The 21,738-nt window shown below is 47.4% G+C and overlaps 2 protein-coding genes across 2 annotated transcripts in view; one reads left to right on the forward strand and one right to left on the reverse strand.

Moving 5' to 3' along the window:
* LOC8034137 (glucocorticoid-induced transcript 1 protein) overlaps nt 1–6,375 on the forward strand; it is a 102,499-nt gene extending 96,124 nt beyond the window's left edge. The window contains exon 8 of the mRNA XM_029984279.4: nt 724–6,375. Within this exon, the coding sequence (XP_029840139.1) occupies nt 724–907 (184 nt within the window). The 3' untranslated portion in view covers nt 908–6,375. The remainder of the gene's footprint in view (nt 1–723) is intronic.
* A 1,999-nt stretch (nt 6,376–8,374) lies between these two features.
* LOC8034135 (post-GPI attachment to proteins factor 3) lies at nt 8,375–21,674 on the reverse strand. The gene is made up of 8 exons (XM_002407937.5): nt 20,933–21,674; nt 20,051–20,203; nt 17,117–17,179; nt 15,692–15,753; nt 14,304–14,443; nt 13,236–13,440; nt 11,974–12,090; nt 8,375–10,384 (listed from the first exon to the last, which is right to left on the reverse strand). Exons 1-8 carry the CDS (start codon nt 21,305–21,307, stop codon nt 10,312–10,314), a joined length of 1,188 nt encoding a protein of 395 aa, XP_002407981.4. The 5' UTR covers nt 21,308–21,674; the 3' UTR covers nt 8,375–10,311.
* Between the last annotated feature and the right edge of the window lie 64 nt (nt 21,675–21,738).

Raw genomic sequence — 21,738 nt, forward strand, 5'->3', positions numbered from 1 at the left:
CCGGTAGGTCAATGTTAATTTCCACGTTTGAAGAACTGCGGAAAATATTGAAAGCATCCGACTGTTTGCCCAAAATCAGTCGGTGGAGAAAAGCGAGCGTAGCCCGATGTTCAGTCGGTACAGTATAGCCTCGTTATAACCGATCTGGGTACTGCAGACATTCAGTTATAACATACCGATTTGTGAAGTTTGGTCGATCTTGTCTATGCCATAGAGCCACCTTTACTTATTACAGATTCTGTTATAACATACTTTTGAATAGGATGGACTACATGAGGGAGTTTGTAAGTAGTTTACCATTCCATTATAGCTGACTCTTCAACAGCAGTCGGACATTGTGCAGCTTTGGTACGCTAGTGGTGACATCCCTTTTGCAATGCGATGTGATCTCGCTTGGCCCCTTGCGAGCCCCAAGCGGTCCAAAACGCGTGGTGACGACGATTGCTGATACAGCTCAATAAAGAATTGCTACATTCCAAAGTTTAGAGCTATCAATAAACCAGTTGTTTTCTAATCCCCATTCACATTTTGTCAGTTTTACCGGTCAGAACAGACTCCAGTTGTAATCTGTGTCAGAGTAAGAGTATCTGCATTCTGCACACTAGTTATGTAACGGACTAGAATCTTTGTCGCTATCAAGGTCTGTTATAACGAGTTTATACCTCGCACCGGAGAAAAGCGAGCGTAGCCCGATCATGGGGGTTGCATCGGTCTTCTCTGCAGAAAACACACCACAGTGCCAATGGCGGGGGATGCGTCGGACAGCATCTCCAAGCCGAACAGCCAGTTTGTGCTGCGGCCAAGCCAAAGATCCGCCTTCTGCCCCCTCGTGCGGAACCCCTTCCAAGGGGTCCAGAGGGCACCACCAGGGACCGACCCCTTCCTACTCAACGAGAGGCTTCAGTGAGACCCCCCCCCCCCGGAGCGGCGGACAAGTTTTGCTCCGACGTCGGATTTCAACAAAGCTCCGGTGCTTTCATTCACCCGACGCAGGGCCTCGATTCCGGGGTCGGCAGACAACCAACGGTGGCTGCACGAGTGTTCCGGCTCTGAAGTTCCGACCTCAAGTTTCAAGGTGGACCTCCCATCTTCAAATCTTGATGTCAAAGCTTCCAACATCACTGTCCGACTTTCGATCCTTATGTAGCAGAGCTCTGACCTCGGACACTACGTCACGGAACCCCAACATGCTGTTCCAACGTGGGAAGGAGCCGGCTGTAACATGGTGCACTACTCTTTGGTATCTTTCGTTCCTTTTCTGTTTTTTGTGAAGAACTAAAGAGAGAGAAGTGGTGTTAGTTGAGGGAAAACTGCTTGAAACTGGGGACACAAAAGATAGTTTTGGAAGACGTCATGCTCTCGTTTGTCATTCTTTTACCCGAGGCATTTCTCAGTGTTGTGTGTCGCCTGTCATAGTTGGCTTTTTTTTTTTGTGTTGGAATGTTGGAGGTTTTTTGTTTTTTTTTTCAATAAGAGGTGCCCAAATTTTCTTTTGCAATTTTTGCGATTTGCACAGGCTGGTTTGTTGAAGCGACGGGGCTCTTGGCAGCTCTCAAATGGTGAAGTAGAGAGGCCGCGGTCGTTTCCGCTCGGCTTGAATTACAAGCATTGTGGGGGCGGGCGACATGTTTTCGTGTGCGGGCAACGGCCCTTTTCCCGATTAATGTCGGAAGGGAAACTCGGCGTGCCACGTGCAAGTCCTGGAACAAGGATTTTTAAGTTTTATGTCACGTGTGCCTCACAAGTGCCACGACGTGTCGCCACTCCTACGAACGCGGCTGGAACAGTTATTTTTGGAGCTCGTGAAAATGTTGTTTTTCGATGGGGGAGCCCTCGTTCGTGGAGCATCTCGAGAATTTGGGACACCTTTAATCGCGACGCACCCTAGGCAGCTCTTCCTCTCTCGTAGACCCGACAAGGCGACGTTGATTCTTCGTCCAGTGCTTGACGGCGAAAGCTAACTTAACCCCTTTCTTGCGACCAAGCAACAGACAATGGCTCCGCGTACGGCGCGCGACGACCCCGCATTGTCTTCCCTCGTCTCGACGGGTGACATGTCGAGTCCCTATCAACAGCCTCGTTTAAAAAAAAGAAAGCTATTTTTTTAAAAGAGAGTCGTTCCATGTACTAAACCTGCCGTTCGAATGAGACTTGAGTTCCATCCAGATGGTCGCCCACTTTGGTAAATTGTTTTTTTTTTTAGGAGTCTGCAGGGCATTACAAAAGGAACCAGACTGCGTTTCTTTTTACATCGTGCCTTTTTTTTCTCCCGCCCTTCGTTTAGCTGGGTGTCCTTCCGTTTCGAAGATGGCCGTGCAACTCACCCGGCTGAATCTTCACCGTTTCCCGGGAGCCAGTGCTCTGGGGAGGTGAACTAAGCCTGTCACGAAAGCTAGCGTTTTGGGGAAGTACTTGAACTGGAACATAGTGTACCAATCACTAGGTCGTGGTAGGGCGACGCATGCGTGAACTGTCGTGGAAGCTAGTGTCCTAGGCGGACCTGGGAGTGCTAAGCTGTTGCCATAGGCTGATGCAGAACTTTGTAGTGGAAGCTAGTGTTTTTGCGGCGATGCGAGCGCAGTCTCGAAAGCTGCGCAGACTGACGAGCACACCTGTGCCACTCTTGGAAGAAGTCAGAATGGAGCCTAGTTCGAGCTCTGTGCCGCCAAGAAACAAGACCAAGTGTGGGCATCTTGTAAGCATGTGGAAAGCTGTCGGGAGTGGCCGTGTTGTGGTTTCCTCATTTTCTTTTTTTGTGACATCTTTGTACTTGACGTTTCAGCAAAAAACTTCCTTGATTGGGTGTGTAGAGATAGCCCAGCTTTTCTCTTATTCGATTCCATCTTAGCTTGCTTGCAAGCAAGTTCTTATGAGCAGCTTGATCAGAATGAAGTTGATGTCCTCGCTTCTTTTTGAGACTCTTCCAATTTTCTTACGTCCTCCTCTTTCCATCTGCTTGCTCATTTTGTCCCAGTTTTGTTCCTTCTTGGCCAGGTGCTCCGAACCTGCGAGTAGTCTTAACTTTCGGCGAACAGTGTGACGACTGCGATTACGTAGACCTTAGAATGTGCAAGTGACGACGAACGCAATTGCGGGCATTAAAAGATAGGCGAAATGACTTCGCTTTGCTGGGCGGGGGTGAGGGTTGGGTTACGGCTTCCTGTATTTTTTTTTTAATCTTGTCTCCCTCTTAGGTGTACATAATTCTATGCTAATTGTTTTGCCGTGCATTAGCATAGTAGCAACGCGAGTGCCCTTCGTATCGGGCACAAACAGAGCTTTATTCTGAATGTTTGTTGAAGAGCATGCTTTCTATATATATATATTTTTCTTCTCCCCCCTTTTCTTTTTTTAGACTTCAGTCAGAATGTGTACCGGGTCTTCACACAATGTCATACCGTTTCTAGTCTGTGCCTTTTACGTTTTTTTTTTCTTGATTATTTTGCGTGGTCGTCAATGTTACTTGCAAATCCTGGATGTCATCCAGCGACGAGAATGTTTTGCGGCACTTCTTTTTTTCTGGTTGTTTGTGAGTGAGCGTCTTGTGTTTGTGCGTGCGTGCATTTGAAAGGGTGCTGTATTGAGGTGCGTCTCCCACCACCCACCCGCCTTTGACTTTCACAACTGTTGTTTTTTTTACTATTTCTTAATAGCCAAAGAATGTCGCTTTTGTCCTTGCAAAACGAAGCTCTCATTTAGAGCTAAAAAAAAAAATGCAGAAGGATACCATTTTGTTTGCAGCAATACTTCCAGAGTTGCATTTACGACTGCACAATTTGCTTGTCTGTGTTAATTTTTCGTCTAAAGAAGACTCGTGTGATTTATCATTTGGTATTGCATCTCTCCTTGCCAACAGAATCGGGCCCTCGGTACCATTCGCTTGTTTCTGCAGAAATGCTGAAGCTCAGTTATTTCGGTTGGCTCGCATGTTGCGCGGATTTTTGGCGACATTCATAGACGGCCGGGTTGGTGCGTCTCGAATCTCGTAGCCGTACTGCGTGCAGAATTCAAGGACCGAGCATGTTCTTTAGATGTAGATCTTGAATGTGGGCATTAGCAAAACGACATTCCACTTTACTGTCCCGTCTTTCTTTTTTTTTTTTTTTACATTTTCGGAGAAATTGTATTCTGTCGGGCGAGCAGCCTTTCGTTCGCTTCTTCGAGGGTCTGTACATTATAGTCGTTGGAGGGGGAAAAAAAGAAGTGTGCATATACTTGCAAATGTGTAACACGATGTGCATACATTCTTGTGGGGTTCAGGGGTGGCAAAAACAAAATATGTACCTGAAAGAATAGCAGGAGATGTCCGGGTCTTCTCCTTTTCTTATGTAAATACAAAATACTGTATTGCTACTACCTGTGACATGTACTATGTTAATTTCCGAAAGCCTAAAAAAAAATCTTGTCACTGAAGGTTTTTTTTTTTTTTTTTGTATTTTTGTTTCCCTGTTTACTTTATTGCGTTCACCGGTGCTGTTGTGGCGCAACTTGCTTTTGAGAGAGCGCCATAAATGTTTTCCTGTGCCCCCCCCCCCCCCCCCCCCCCCCCCTTATTTTTTGTGCGGTTTGGGAGGGAGTTTAATGAAAACAGTCAGTTTGTCCTCCCGAAGGCACACTTCACTGCAGCACGGTGAAAGCGTTGCAATTTGTGCGGCTGGGGACGAAATCCGGGGGCTTGGGAGGCGTTCCTTACGAGTAAACAAAGTTTTAAAAGCCCCCAGGGACCAACAGATGCGCTCTAACAAAAGCTGCCGACCAGTGGAGATGGTTCTTAAAAGTTCCCTTTTGGTTGCCACATAGTCTGTTTTCCTTTCCGTGACCCTTTGCCAACCTTTCGGAACGCCACTACGGGTGGAATTCGGATTCGGAATGTCTTTGAGCACACCTTTCGAAGCACTCTTTTTTAGTTTTGTTTCCAGTCTTACCCAAACGAGCACGCATTGAAGGTTACAGGCGTGCGTCAATGCCACTACTGAACGAGCATTCATGCACCGAATGCATATTTCGAAACCACAAACCTGCATTTGTGACTGGCCCTCGCTGCACTTTTACATCAAGAGCCTACACAAAAAGTGATCACGGGTTATCCAGGGACTCCTATTCGACTCGAGGACTAGACTGCTTCAAACCGGTCGTCCCGTTTTCTTACGGGTGACAAGAAGTCGGCAGCTCTGTTCTAGGTATTTGAAAATTAGTTTGAGGCAGCAGTGGCATGCCGGTTATGATTTGCAAATACAGTGTATGACCGATAAAAAAAAAAGAAAAAGAATCGAGTAAGTGTTTATGGTTACGTCGCACAAGGCAAAAAATGTTTACAAAAACAAACGGTTTCAAGGTTGAAAGTGAATTGGCATCTGTTCCTTCAGTCCTGTCCAGTGCTTTTCGAGGCCCAAGCTTGTGCGCGGTCTCCTTGCCTCCGGCACCACTTCGCGAGCAGCACCGACTATCCGATCGCATCCCGTCCCTTTCTCGCAACCTTCTTGCCAAAGCGTCCTGTCCAGAGATAGAGAGGAGGGGTGGAGCAGAAGCGAAGGACTACTCCCCGTCAACCTCAGTATTTTCCAAGTACAAACTGGTGCGTAGTATCTACATACACTCCAACACTCCTCCTCCCGCCGTTCTTCTTAAAGCACCTCGTATTTTCACCGAAAGAAGGGTTGCGCGTGTGTCGGCGCCTTGAATGGCATAAGGAGGGCAGAACTACGGCGCCCAGAAGGCACCTTCGACAGGTGCGATCCTAAAAAGTGGTCCTCAGCACCGCTGCCGGGATGGCGACGTCCAACAGCGTGGCATGCCGGCTTCTGCGACGTTGTACTTTGCCCCTTTGGGATTAGTTTCGACGCACCAGCGGGGTTAGGATGCCAACCGCACCGGCCAAAGAAATGTTCTGGGCACCGTAAGCAGGACCGAAGAGCTGGCGGTGCACGGTACAAATTCGTAACTGCATTCTAGCGGCACGCATTGTTCCATGCCCTTTTCCGAAACGGGGTGCGTGGGGGGGGCCTAGCGAAGATGCAATATCTGGCGTGCAATCTCCCTCTTCAGAGGTCGTTTCGAGCCTACTTGCAAATTGAATTTAAGGGGAAAAAAATAAAACAAAAGTGTGTCCTGCGATCTAAAGAGAGCTGGGCTCTCGTAATTTGAAGTGAGAGGGACCGCGTTTTGCGAGGGAGGAACGACGGTAATCTGGGGCCACAACCCTCCGAAGCGAAATGCGAGAATCTGCGAGAGATCTCTGCCCCGTGACCGCCGCCCTGCCGGTGGGGTCGTCGCGGCCTGTATTCCTAGTGGCTTTCAAAGTACAGCACGGTGATGCTGCTCTTCCTGAAAGTGTTGTTTGTCTAAGGAATGAAGTGAATAAAGACGAAGTGTATGGAATTGCATTTTACTCTGGTGGTTCCTCTTTGCAGGGGTGCGCTGTGTGTGCTTGGCGATGTGCGCCTCCAAAAATTGACTTTAGAAATGTGCTGGCCTCAATCGACAATTAGTGCTTTGGCCCTGGATGAGCTCCAAATGCGCAACTCTCTCGGATCCAGTTGAGCATGGTCAAGGTTGCATATTAACAATTCAAAATTAATGGCAGTTTAAGCCATTCTCATCAAAGTATTCGCTTAGGTTTTGGCACCTACTTTTGTCATGTGAATGTTCACATTCACACCATATACTGGCTACTGCCTACCCGATATCTACCATCCCTTGTTGGCAAATAAGAAATCTAGACAAATGCTGTAATCGACACCCTTAAAGGTATGATTGGTGTTCACTGGCTGCAGCAGTAGTGTTTGTTGCTGTCAAGTGAGTGCCGACAGCGAGCTTCCACTATTATTTGCAATACACACAATCCAGCTTGTTGACAGGTAAACTGGAGCTCACTTACAATTGAGTTATCCATACACATTGGCAACCAAAAACGTCGCCATGATCGGCATTTGAGATGTACCAAACGCTTGCTTCGTCCTTATCTGAATTTTTTTTTAGCGATAGAAATATGAACAATGGTGGACTGTCAACTTTGACAATGCTGGTTTAAGAAATGCGAGGAGTCCGAGCTTTTTATACACACCATTGAACTCTTAGCTCGCAACAGACAAGTAGCTAGGATTACAACTTGTGACGTTGCAGCGAGGCAAATCTTGGTCACGACGTCGCGAATGGAAGCCACAAAGGGCGCCACCGAAACATCTCGGCGTTGACTATTTCGTACCGAGTTGTTGAGGCTAGCGTAGTTTTCGTAGTGCTCCAATGCACTCGAAGCTACTGACAAGAGTGCGTACGAAGGGGATGCGCGACAGAGCCATGTGCTCTCGCGGCAATGTGCTGCTGCTGCTCCGTGAAGCCATGCTAGCCTCGAAGGCATGCATAAAGCAACTGGTGCTGGGTATGCAAAGCGCAAGTTTGTCTGCTTCTTTTGCAGGCGTTGTGATGACTTCAGAACGCCGAGCTCTGATTGGCTCCGATTGAAGAATAGTGAGTAGACCTCCAAGCAAGCTCCCTTGAGGTCTACCCACTAGTTGCTGAGGCTAGCGTAGTTTTCATAATGCTCCAATGCAGTCTAAACTACTCGCAAGAGCACGTACGAAGGAGATGCGCGACGCGGCCACATGCTTTCGTGGCAATGTGACCGCACCCCTGCTGCTGGACCGTGAAGCGATGCTAGCCTCGAAGGCATAGCATAAAGCAACTGGTGTTGGGCATGCGGAGCACAAGTTCGTTTGCTTCTTTTGGAGGGGTTGCGATGACGTCGGAACGCAAAGCTCTGATTGAAGAATAGTGATTAGACCTCCAAGCAAGCTCCCTTGAGGTCTACCCACTCTTTCCAATCGGAGCCAGGGCTCGATGTTCTGACGTCATCACAACCCCTGCAAAAGAAGCAGACGAACTTGCTCTTTGCATAGTTATAAAGTCTCGCACGAGCTATAAAGCCAGTTTCCACTCGTTATTCGCGCAAGCACGGAGAACGCTAGTCCTTGCAATTGAGGGTTCTTGCGGCAAATGGTTTCATACAGTGTTTCCCCTCTACCGATCTTGTGCTCAACCTGCCGTTCTCATCCCCGACAGTATGAGGACGGTGGGAAGGTCTCGGTTGTTCTGCCTCCAGCAGAGGCTTCCTACCTATGATGGCATTTGAGCATTGTGCGAGCTTTGAGCGGGTGCTGAACGCTAGGCATCTTAAAAAGACTTTTTTAGGTGTCGCTGTCAGTGTTTTGCCTTACCCAGGCAAAAAATGAAGTCGCCGAGCTGCGGACAAATGTGCGTTGTCCGATGTTCCACAGAGAGCAACTGCACATATGCTCGGAATGTGTTCCACAGCTCGACAGATGCCGGCGTGCAGCAGACGATTACCGTCCGCAGCAGGAAAGTCGACACGACACAATTTGCTATAAACCTCTTTATTAAGAACGTCCAAAATGCAGGTCCAACCCAGTAAAAGGAGTTCCAACCCAACCCTCCGCAAAACACCCTAGCCAACTCTACGCTGTAGTGGGGCAACAATGTAAACAAGCATTCTGCATATAGTGCTATATAGTACTATCCTTTGATCTGGCTCTGCCTTGTCTGCAACAGACGGGAATGGTGAACTCTTTTGACTAGACTAAATGCAGAGCGAAAATAGAACCCTGAACCCTCCACCGTTCACTCTTTTGTACACGAGACAAGGTTACTGGAATGCAACGCTTCAACGAGGGCAACCGTCTGCATTTGTTCGCTCGGTGGAACGATCAAGGCACGTATGTATTCACGGTGTGCTGCAAGCGCGGCCTACAATATTGTTCACGTTCGGCTGAAAAGAAGTTTACCTGCTTTCCTATTTTTCTAATCCGAATGTTAACGAATAGTCTTGATCTTTAAAGAGCCAGTCACTTCTTTCGGAGTACCGAGCTCCATTTCCGCAGAAACCTAAACAAAGTGAAATGTGTCATTCACTACAGTCTGTTGCAGGGAACAGCAGGACAAGTTCCTTTTACAAAGCTCTCCGCTCGCCACGATAATTTTCTCCTTTCCACTTGCCTCCTCTCTGCAGCTCACTCTGCGAAGTGGAACAAGTGGAGGGCTTTGTGGCAGGAGCTTGTCCCACTTTTATTAACCTGCAACAGATTATACAACTGCTCTTACGTGGAAAACAAAAAAAAAGAAGGCCCAGTATTTGCAATTAGATTGCGCAAAAAAAAAAAAATTGTGCGTAACTTTTCTCCCCTCCAACTCGTTTCCATAAACTCGTTGGGACTGCCGTATCATCCTAGTAACACGACTTGGAGCTAAGGGTCTCGTTTTATGCGACTTGTGGGAAACAAACCTCATATATGCAGGTTGGTTTGTTTCCGACCTAGTGATCGGGAAATGTATCCCCTGGCAACCTACCAAGCCCCAATGTTTTAACGAAGCCTTCCAAAGCTCGAAAAAGCACGGCGTTTCTTACATAGATGGCAGGACTCGAAACCGACTGTCGGATACGTTTGTATTTTGGCACGGGCAAGTCTCTCTCTCTCTCTCTCTTCGTCCCAGGAAGCAGGAGGTAACGCAGTGTAATATTAGGTTTAATGATACTTCCACTTATTGCGTGCGTGAGCCGTGTCAGATGTGTAAAGTGGTGTAAGCATGTGCGGATTGTCTCGGTTACACCAGAAGTGATCTCTACATTCGCGTAGCTAGGAAGTGTGAGCGTTTCCTTGACGAGAGATGGAAGGCAGGACTAGGTGGTGAAGAGGTCACGGCCGCTCCAACTTTGTGGTACAGCCGAATGTTTTGGCAGTTGGAATGGTTCGACGATCTTCGACGGCGTTGCTGTGGTGGGAGAGCCAACTCGCTTGTTTACGCATACAATTTCTACAAGAGACTGTTTGCACCAGGCTGCACCACAAGGTTGTAGAGAAGTAGTGGGGAAGCGATGCTGCGGTAGACGACCTCAAATATTGAAGCGGATACAATGGCGCTCGTACCAGTGCCAGTTGTCAAGAGTGCTACATTTGCTCTTGGAGCAAACAACAGGAAGATAGAACATGGAGCAACGTCCGCCGCGGCTCAAATGTGCCTAGACAACTTTCTCGAAACATTGGCCCTTTAAACTTCTTTACCAGAAATGGTTAACAACAACAACAAACAAACAAACAAACAAACCAACGAGGTAACGTGCAGTAAAAGCTGTGTCAAAGTCGAACAAACATACTCCCGTCACCCAAAGTCTGGCGTCCCAAGCAGAAACCGCGCCCAAGCGTTTGGCATTTGCAGAAGCTCCTCCGACACGATGGCCCCCGACGTTGGCACTCGGACGGTCCGACGTCGGAGGTGCACCGTCCAGGGATGATGTACGTGTCAGGTGTACCCCGAGCAGTCCCCGATGCTGTTGCCGTTTTGTGTGAGTTGGCCGCCCACTTTAGAGAGCAACCTGGAAAAGTAAAAAAATAAAAAAATAAAGACTAGATCTTAAACCTTTCCATCTTGGGGAACGTGCATCATTCTTGAGCAGTGTTTCCTATTTTTTTTTTTCAGAAATAAGAATAAATAATATCCGGGTGTAAACATGTGCTAGAAACAAAAGAATGCCGTTGTACTGAATAATATTTCTTAACTGGATTTGCGTTGCCACCCTTGCCACTGGCAATACTTTCGTGGATGACAATTGATGAGGCAACGAATGACTGAAGGAAACTAAACGTTTAATGAAGCGAACTTGTGCTCAAAACAAAATAGAAGGCTAGCGTTGCACACATCGATGGCGATGCAACAGCAGGATCGAGCGCTGGGGGCGAGACCGACTCCAACTTGCCACGCGGAGCCCCTTAAGTACATGTGTGGGCTTCTGGAACAATCGGCGTAGAAGGTTTGGCGCAGAGAGCATTCGGTCTTCGAACAAGCGACAGGGTTCTCGAATTTACCAGAACGCAACATTTACAGAAATAACAAAACTGTGCGTCCGCTCCCAGGCACTGAATCTCGGCCCTTTGCATGCGAGTCAAGAACGATAACCATTCGGCCACGAGTGCGCTTGCTCGGAGACGCGCGTGGCAATACTAATCCGTCCCAGGGCAAAACTTGCAAATGAGTGCTGCTTCGATAAATGTTGATTCCTCAAATTCTCCAAACTCCTGGAGGTAGCCACTGGTAAGCTCGTTTTTATTCCATCCTATTTCATCTCCCCACCGCTGCATGGGATGGAGTCGTAAACGGTGTAAAATACTAGAAGCTTTCCCCACTTTCCCCTTTTATGCAATTTCTATGGTTCATAGCTTTTTCTGTTACAAAAACACAACCTCTCCTTCCACTAAGAAACACAAATAGTATGGTCCAAACTTGAAACCGTTACAGTGGCTCTTGTCGTAACCACAGAAGCACAATGACCTGTTGTCCTGAATGAAACTTGTTTGCCAATGATTCGAGTTTTTGTAGGAAACCAGAATGAAATTTTCTTTTTGGGGACCATTTACCCTGTATGCTGACCAACTAAATTAAAATACCATCTTTCTTTTCTTTTTTTTTTTTTGAGGGCATAAAAATTTGGAGTTTATCGGATAAATCTCGGGTGACAAAACTTTTTACCGGCGGGCATTTTTTTTTTTTGATTTTCGGACTTATCCGAAAACACCAAGTCCTATTTATGCTCCAATAAATGGCTAGGATCTTCGAAATTGGTGCTTAAACTGGAACAATGCTTCAGGACAGGATCAGCTGAGGAGACCTCAGAGCTCTGGGAACACTGAGGGAACTCTGGGGAACCACTCCTGGGAACCCAGTTTGAGAACCCACGCTTTGAGTAAAAGATGATAAAGTATAGCGAGGCACAAATAAGTAAGTCAAATGAATACTGAATTCTATTGATGTGCCAAGTAGCACAGGCACGGTATCCCAGATACATATACTGTACTGACCAAGTGTATACGAGTAATTTCGTGCACCAGATATCGGTTAGACGAGGCATGAACCAATCATGGCGGCAACTGCTCTTTAAAAAGAGGAATGAGCGGAGTTGTGGCTTACGGATCGTGGCTCTCGCAAGAAGGGCATGGGAGCGGGCTCGCTCCGTTCTGGGTACCGCCGTCTTTCGCAGCCTTGCTGCTCTTGTGTAACTCGTACAGGCTGTCGTCAATCAAGAACCTGCAATGAGTTATGTTTCAATTGTTCATCCATTCATCTATACGACCAGCCTTACGTATAGGCCTAGATGGAACGCCTTCCCGCTTGCACGTATGTTACTGTGGCACGTTCTGCTGGTGCTGGAAAACCGGTAAAAAGTCTCTAGACATTCACAAAGCACCGAAGCTCGCTAGCATCTACTTTTTGCCACCACCAGATGCCATGGTCACTGAGCTGGCAACAAAGTGAGGCCATTCCATGCAGGCTACCACCCATCATAAAGGATACAGCCGTTAATATCCATTCATTGATCCAGCAGCCCCTTGGCCCTACTTTGCATAAACCTCAATGCATTAAGTGCTCATGTCAAAAGAGCCTAGGGATCCTGGGCTCCGTCCTCGCCCTTGCCCTATACTGTACTAGCTGCGCGGGCATAGTACCAGTGAGGAGTACCATTACTGTGCAGTACCATTACTGTGCAGTACCATTACTGTGCAGTACACAATGAAGACTCCAGGTTAAGGGTCGTACCGTGCTGGGTTAAATTTTTCACTACAACACAAATGTGCGTCGCCGTACGTAGTAATGTAACATCTAAATATGTATCAAATTTGCTTTTTGCTCATATAAGATCTGGAAAGTTGCTAAGGCAGCTACATGCTCGCACTCTAGGAGATTATGCTTCAAGGCACAAAAAGTTTTATGATCATACTTTATGCTCATTAACAGTTCAATGTTGTTGCACTAACTTTGTCGCTTGGCAGACTCAATCATAGTAGTAACACGCTAGACAGGAACCTTGTCTCTCCTTCAAATATTTCTCTCAAATTGGCTACAACATCAAACAGGCTTTTAGCTTTCAATTTAAACAGGCTCACTCTCTTAAAACTGCAGTTTCATAGCAAATTTCAGCTGGGACATCTCTAGAAATGAATTGATTTGCTTGCTCGGCCCGTACGCGCATTTGCAAGCAGCCACGGTTCAAAAGTTACTCTGGCCATCATGGATGAGAAGAGCTTTGTTGTGGCACCATTCCAGCAACCGAGGACCCGCCTTAGCACGAAGGCTTGACTATCGGACGATCTACACAGCCCAGCAGCAAGATGGCAATGCTGCGGGGTCGTCCTCGAAAGTGTTTATAGATGGATGCCCCAGGCCAGCCTCACCTGTACCACAGGAGGGGCAGAGGTGCCGTGCCCAGGTGCCAGAGGGCGTGTGCGTCCAGCAGGAAGTGCCACGGGGGGAAGTCCCCCAGCTCGAGGAGCAAAAGCAGGTTGAGGGCGGCCACCACCAAGGCGCAGCGCCAGACATAGGGGCGCCTGCGCCGGTGCCACCAGCACCACGCCAGCCAGCCCAGCGAGTTGAGCAGCCCTGGGGAATTCATCGGGAATTGGAACTCTGGGAAAGTACTGAAACTCCCTCGGATGGAGCAAAGGGGGAGGATCGGATAAGAAGCCTATGTTAAAAACACCGATAGAGCCAAAGTGGTTTTCCCAATGGAGCTGCTACAAAACATAGTGTTCTATGTGACACCAGAAAAGAATTCTGGGAACTGGCTGTATAAAATCGGCTGTAGCAGACAACGGAGGAAACGCAGGTAAGCAGGAGATAGCAGGCGTGCAACTCTGCTAGTGCTACCCGCTTTCTCATGCCAAGGAGGAGCACAGAGGATGTCCTCATCATTCATTGTGCACAGCCTCCTGCAATTTTTGAAACTGGTCTATTGGGCTGGGCAAATCGAAATCAGACGCCAAGAGTGTTGGCACACTGCGGATCGGAGCACGTAGAGCGAGGTCGCGCTGCAGGACCCGGGTATCTTCTGTTCTATCCCCAACCCTGCCTGTTTTGATCTGGATAAGCAGCACAGCAGTGCGCATTTCTGTAATCAGCAGTGTGCATTCCTGTAACCACACTGGCCAAATCACTCATCTACGGTGGGAATTCCGGTGGAATAAACTACAGCAAGAAAAAACGGAGCAAATGAAAGCTTGAAGAGGAAACAAATCTGACGGGTTGGTTAGCTTTTGTTCTGTACAAAAGCCCAAAACCAAGATCCGGTATGGAAGGCTACGCTGAATCTACTGTCTTTTCACGTTACCCTTAATTGTTACCGAAGCAAAAGGGATTTAGTAAGTATCTGACCCCGCCCTCCCGCTGAATCAATTTTCAATCCTTCTTCCAAGACTGAACAAAGTAAAAACCAGGGTCTGCGACAGCGTCCCCAAGCACAGTACCTGCGGTGACGTTGGCCAGCATGTTGTAGCCGTAGTCAAAGTGCACAAAGGCCAGGTAGTGGATATGGTAGGCAAAGAAGGCCACAAAAGGCATGGTCACCGACAGGGAGGCCAGCACACTGTGCGGTGTTCCAAGGACCCTGTACGGGAAAAGCAAAAGAGGGCTTTTGGTGCCAACCACACGACCTGGTAATGCACGTCGCAAACCCAAGGCTACCGGTGCCAGTTACTAGTGAATAACTTTAACCCCTTGGCTACTAACCACGAGTGTCACTCATGCCCTCCATTACCATTATAACAGTACCACACAGTGAAAAACTCCTGAATAAACATGCGTAGGGTTGCCCCTTTTCCTTGAAGGGCAACTCCGGTTAATTCCAAGAAATTTGAGTTAACGGTTGATTATATATTTCGAAATAGTAATTAACAATTGAATGTCATTTCATAAAAAAAAAAGTATATTTTTTACGCAGTTTTTATTTAAGGCTTACCACAAACTGAAACCTTGCCTGAGGCAGGCATTGTTGCTCCTGTGTCATCACTTACATCTCTAACCATGTAATACAAATCGCCACGTCACGTACCTGGCGGCCGAGAGCAAGGACGAAAGTGTCGTCTGCTACGATCGGCAGTCCTCTACACCTGATACCTCTTATACTACCGCGACCGCAACTTGAGTTTTAGCACAGAAAAAGGAAAGTTTTCCCAAAGGCTTGTTCTTTTAAGACATTAGTAGAAAGTGAAGTTCAGTAAGCCCCATGTAAATATGTCGTGACGGGCTAGTAGCAGTACGCCGCGCTCAACGTCGCAAACTGGCTCTCTCGCACTTGACAGACGCTGCCGGCAAAAATGCGTGCTTGCACGGGAGAACACAGGTGCACGTGCGTTCTGCGAATCACGTGGGCAACGATGAGCATGGTGTTAGCGCCACCTATAGGGTTCGCTCAAAAAAGTACAAAACAAACAAAACAGATCGCTCCGAGAGCCCCGAGCATGATGTAGGTAGCGCAGGGTGGGCTGTGCCAACACTGTGGTATTGACTGCGCTGTTGTCTTCACCACACCTTGCCCGCTAGGACTAGCAGATTTTGGTGATTTCATGCATCTCAAACTTGGCTTGCCAGTTTCATCACCATTTAGGCGGAATTAGATTGAAATATTTGGTGTGTAGCAATTTTAGGCGATACTAAAGAGAATTGCATTGTTCTCTTAACATGTGAAATGAACCGGATACACCATAAAAATCTGCTTTAGTTCCCCTTTACTGCATGTTTTGAAGTTGTACCTTGGCCTGAACAAAGCTGATGGTTCAAGTAACACCGATACGGCTAACGAGGCATCAGTGAATATGGTATATATGAGCAGCAACCTTCGGCGGTTTCTACTTACCTCATGAAAAGGCTGTACAGGGAATAGAGCACCAGGGAGAAGGCACAAAAGTAATCCAGTTTCTGCAGAGCGGGAAGAAGGAAAATAAGATAAAAACAACATAGATTTTCTATGGGCTGACTCTCCCTGGAAAGTTACAACAGAAATACAGCACTCTTTCAAAGGTGATCTCACTACTCGGTTTCGAGTCATGACGGGAAGAAACAGAAACTATTTAGAGTAAAATATAAAAATAAGTCGGCTGTTTTCTATGCAACCTGTGCAAAAGTTTCAGTCCAAAAATTGTGTAATTAAACGACTACCTAGGCAGCGGTGTAGACTTTCGATTTTCCCAGGTGGGGGGGCAGGCTGAGAAGTTCACCGGGGGGGGGGGGGGGGGGGGGGGGTGCTTTCTCGTGCAAGCAAAAAAGCACCCCCCCCTCCCTCCCCCTCCTCCCTCCCCCCCCCCCCCCCCCCCCCCCGGAAGTATGCTAGGATTCCATTTAGAAACTCGTTTCATGGCACATAAACAGCGTCTCGGCAAGGATCATGGCCCGGGCCCGAGGGGGCTCTGCCCCCTCCGGATCTCACCAGGGGGGCCACGAGCCCCGATGCACCCCCCCCCCCCCCCCCCCGTAGTTTACGCCTATGTACCTAAGTCTGATAACTCTATGCAATGTCAGATATCACAGCAGCATACTTGCTGCTATTATTGAGTAACAACTTCACTAGCACGGTTGCATGAGCACCATAATGTGTGCAAGCTCATGAGGAGCATGCAAAAAGGCCTTTGACCCTCACACCTTGGACTAAAAAAATTAAAAACTGCTGAGCAATTGGCGACGAGCGCGACCGAAAGCGTCGCTGCGGTCGGCCTTCCACGATTGGCCAAACGTTGACTATGACGTCGGAAAAGGATTTATCATCGACGGAAATAAGAGGAATGAAAGAACTTTAATTTTGAAGGTGTTGGCAGTGTTCCTTTGAGAGCGCAATGATTTCAAGCTTCCACCATGCTATTTAAAAACACCATCAAACTTGTTGTTTGCAAGGTAATGACGTTACAAGGGGGAACCGTAGGAGGGCATCACCAAAACTTCTCGCCGCTAATAATAAATAAATAAGTTCAATACCACATACCTAAAAAGTAATTTTTGTCTTCCTTTTTACCTTAACACAAAATAAAATGTTTGTGTGCAAGAATAGCATAAACAAATAACAACATGTGCTTCTTGGGAAGCCCTAAAACATCACTGAGTGGATATTGTTGTTTCTTGCAATGCACACATTTCCCTAAATTATTCCAGCACTTTCATAAAGTGGTCATAAAGTGTCAAAAGCATTACCGCTTCAGGATCGTTAAGCGTTCGTAGACGGTTTTACATGCTTTGAAGCACACCTCGGGTTTTGATTTTATTGTGACGTCACTTTGGTGCCAACACTCACCTCAGTAACTGGAGTATCCCTAGCATGAAAGACGGTTGACCAGAACCAGGCATTGATTGACAGCTGTGGAGAGGAGGAAAACAGAACAGCATTGTCTCTTCAGCAGCCTGTCAGTGCAAACACAGTTGCTGAGAAACGTAACCGGACCGTAGCGCACTTGCAACGGGGCGGCTCTGACGCAATCCACTTTAACCACAACCTCCAGTGCATCTCCGTGATATCGCCTCATGCAGTATAGTCAACACAATCAGTCTAGCTGCTAAAACACTTAATAAAGGCCAAGGTTGGTGGCAGCCCGACTGTAACAGCTGCCCTAAAAGATGAGATTTCTGGTTTGTAAAATGCTCCAAAGAAAAGACAAACATGAGAGTGGGGTTCGTAGAGTATATAAAGCTTACAGTTTGCAGTCACTGCCTTGTAGCACACTTCGAAATTATTTTAGTTTTGTTTAGTCAGTTTATTTTCTCATAGTATAAGAATAAACTGCTTATTTTCATTTTCCATCTTGTTTTCTGCAGCGTTTGTGTAAAGTGTAAAGCTCCCTTGTCCAACAAAACTGGCAATATTGCTAAATCAAATATTCTATCTTTTCTTTGCTCCCTTCTCCTTTTCTACAAAAAGCACCGTAAACACAATCAGATCATGGACAAAATTCGAAATTCAGTGCTATCTGGTGGCTCCATTAGTATTTTACCTTCTCCGTACAAATGGCGGTAATTGACATGCGGTCGGTAGTATTTTGCCGGGCACCATCATGTTCGCTAGTCAACAGGAGTCGAGAATCTGTGTTTTAAAGTGATAGCTAAATTTGGAGAAAAAAATTTTCCGCTAAATTTAGTAAAAAGTTTTCCCGCAAAATTTCACAAAAACTTTTTCCGCCAAATTGAGTGGAACATTTTCCTGACAAATAAAGCAGGAAATTTTCCCGCCAAATGTAGAGGGAAAATTTCAATGAAAACATGTGACGCTACCGACTAGACTACGCATACGCTTGCACGGCTTGAGAATGAGCGCGGGTTTAAAGGGAAGGTGGGGCACTTCTGCATTTGAAAAAAAAAAACCACTTGTATTGCGTTCATTTGGCCTTTAGAATAACAGATATAACAATTATGTTTCAATGTAATGCGCCGGAGAGCCATAAGAGCAGTTTCAGAATAGGGCTGAAGCCCCGCCTCCCTAGCCTTGGGCGGCCAAAAGATCCGTTGATGACGTCACGTACAGCAACTGTCTTTCTCATTTTCTCGCGTTTAACAATACTTGCACAGCAAATAGCTTTGGTATTCGGGTTCACAGGGTAAAAATACATCAGAGTTCACTTATAACTCATTTTTACAGCAGAGCTGTTAAGGGCTAGGTTCCCCAGGATTGTGTCCGGTACCTAACAAATGTCGACACAAAACTCTGGACAGCTACCGCCATGTATGAGCGACGGTGGCAACCAGACAGCCGGCTTGCCGGCCTCGCTCATAGATGGCGGCAATCTTTCCAGCCTTTCCACTCTGAAAAGGCTGAATTTCTTTGGGCGTCGTCCTTGAGGTTGTCCGAGTGGTCATCCTAGAAGTCATGCTTGAGGTCGTCCTAGAAATCATCCTTGAGGTCGTCCTAAACGTTGTCCTTGAGGTCGTCCTAGACGTCGCCCTAGGCATCGTCCTTGAGGTCGTCCTAGGCATCGTCCTTGAGGTTGTCCTAGATGCCGCCCCTGAGGTCGTCCTAGACGTCGCCCCTGAGGCCGTCCTAGACGCTGTCCTAGATGTCGTCCTTGAGGTCGTCCAAGAAGTTGTCCTTGAGGTCGTCCCATCATAGTACAGCTTCGCTGGTCTTCCTTCTTCACCAGAGTGGAAAGGCTGAAAGTGTTTTCAAGAACCTCCGTAGCTTCCCTTTAATGCTTTGCGAACGGGGGTTGATAACGCTATCGCCTACAGGTGGCGCTCTTAAAGGCAAAGCTTAAGTGTCCCCGAAGTTTTTTTACCTTACACTTTCTGGATCTCTCAGTTTCGATGGTGACAAATATGCAAAAGGTAAAAATAAAGGAAAAACACAAATCTCCAAATGCAGCTAGGTGACTGGTGCATGACCGAAAAAGTCCGCCTGGTTCGGGTATCGAACCCGGGACCTCTCCATTTCCAGAGGAGGCTGGAGCGCTCTACCAATTGAGCTAACCAGGGGTTAGACGTCAGTAGAGCAAACAGGTTTTACCAGCTGCCACCAGTCTAACACCAACAAGGCTGAAAAGCTTGCATTTTAAGGTTATGATTAAATGCAATTAAATGCAAAAAGCACCAAACAACATTGAAGCCGTGAAAAATGTTTGACATCAAGGGGCTGTAAAGTAGAATATGTGCCACCAACAGAATGACTGGACCCGAGTTAGAAATGAATGCCTATGCAGCTCCCGTATTCAATTCCTGTGTTGCATCGTACTAAAGTCTCAAGTGTTCCTGCCTTGCATTATACACAGCATACATGCCATTCCTCAGATGATGATAATGATCAAAGTGGCCAGACTGAATTTCAAAAGAGTCTTTTGAATGTCTTCATGGCGGATGGCACTGAGCATAGCAATATTGTTTTTTTTTAATGTGCTGATTTTATCATTTTTGTTTGATGTTGCTGAACCAGTGTTCCATAGGCTACGCAGAGCTCACGTTCATCTGCTTCTTGCACAGGGGTTGCAGTGACACAAAACGCCGAGCTTTGATTGGCTCCTATTGGAAGGACAGTGCATAGACCTCAAGGCAGCTAGCACTGAGGTCCACCCACCATCCCTCCATCAGAGCCAATCAGAGCTCTGCGTTCTATTGTCACTGGAACCCCCGAGCAAGAAGCAGATGAACGTGCACTCCACATTGGGCTGTTGACAAGCGCGGCCCCTAACAAAAAGCGTTCAAAGAATCAATCAACAAAGACTAGAAAGAGGAGAAGACGGGTGCTCACTACAGCTTGCCCTTTCCAGATGAGGTAGTGGGGGGCGGAGCGGGGCACCAGGCGCCTGAACTTGCGCCACATCCACAGGTGGCAGAACCCATTGAGGATGGAGAATGCCACAGAGGCCGGCTCCTGGATGCCATAGAACCGCAGGAACGGCCACTGCAAGCAACATGGGAGATTATATATTCACTCTGTCACAGCGACGGAACCTGTAAGGGAATCCCTCCAAAAAACCCAGGCCATCGTCTTAAACACATGATTACTACACGCTATGGGACAATTCATTGTATTGCTTTGTCCACCAGTGCATAAAAATTCTGACCCTGCGAGTTGTAATTTTCCTACAAAAATTAATACCTGGTGGTAAGTCCAAACAGATGGGGTATGCTCTTCTAATTTTGGAAAAGAAATTAAAAAAGAAAAAATGCATGTAACAATTTATTATGAAAATTAGGGTTACTCCTTGGTTTTGGAGATTCAAAAATCAAGTAGCGAAAAATTGCGAAAATTATTATTTCTCGTGAGATGTGGTGGTACAGATAGCACCGTGTGTATATATATGTATATTTCGCCTTTCTCCACCGACGGTCTCACTGCAAGCCTCTATTTCTTGTCGAGAACTTCCACAGCAATAAAAGCTTGCATATATTTCAGGGTGGGTTAGTCTATAATAAGTTAGTATGTTCCTTAAAGCATCTCGATTTTTCGACGTGGGACAGCACAAAGGCAGCCCGGCAAGCACTGAAATCTAACGCTCGAGTTTGTGCATCTATACACGCAGCTGGGCGACGTGACCTACATAACATCGACGTACGACGCGAGACAAGGTAGCCATTAGGAACCGGCCTACTCGATCGAACACGGAAACAACATTAAAAAACCACCGACTTTTCCGTGAAACTGGGTGACGGGTCTCCCCCGCTTCCGCAGAAACTGCAGCGCTTGCCACATGCAGTCGTAGCGACACTCCTCAGCACAGTCCCAGCGCAGCGCCCCGAGGTACCAAGGCCGCTGGGCGCTGAACAGCGTCAGCAGTTCGCTCGTCGAACAGTTGCCGGTCAGGCATCGCTGCACGCACGACTGGTACGCGGCCCCTTGATCCCCGGGCGACGCTCCGACTTCGGCAATAAGGCACGATGCGACGATGAGCACGACGACCACGGCGAAACCGAAACTTCGGAGCCATGGCGACGAAGATCGCCTCATAGCTTCAGGAAACTTGGAAGCCGTGAGCGGCGGCAGGACTCCCCATCTTATCAGCATCCAACCGAGTGTCCGAAGCTCGCAGATTGCGATGGGCGATGGATGATACGGCTAGTGATGCGTGTCTGCGGTGGTTCGAGTGGCGTCCCCGACCGAGGTGCGTTCGGAGGACTGCGGCGAGCGATGCTCATCGCTGTCTGGCTGTCTCGAGCGTGAGAGGGGAAGCACTAGGAGCACGAGGGAAAAAGAATGCACGTTTTGTCTGTCTCGCGAACGTGCCAAAACTACGTCACCCCCAGGCAGTAACGTAGCGGAGCACGTCACTGGCGTTGCTCTACATTGCTGACACCACTTACGAAGTAGTAACAAGATTACTATGTTTACGATGTTTACATTTTTTTTTTTCGTCCACACTTTCAGTGTTTGTGGCCGGCAAGCGTTTTTTCGCTACGTTGAAAACTGCAGCAAACCGGCAACTCTTGAAATTTGTA

The sequence above is a fragment of the Ixodes scapularis genome, unplaced genomic scaffold (genome assembly GCF_016920785.2).
Source record: "Ixodes scapularis isolate PalLabHiFi unplaced genomic scaffold, ASM1692078v2 PGA_scaffold5__190_contigs__length_132052651, whole genome shotgun sequence".
NCBI classification, from domain to species: domain Eukaryota; kingdom Metazoa; phylum Arthropoda; class Arachnida; order Ixodida; family Ixodidae; genus Ixodes; species Ixodes scapularis.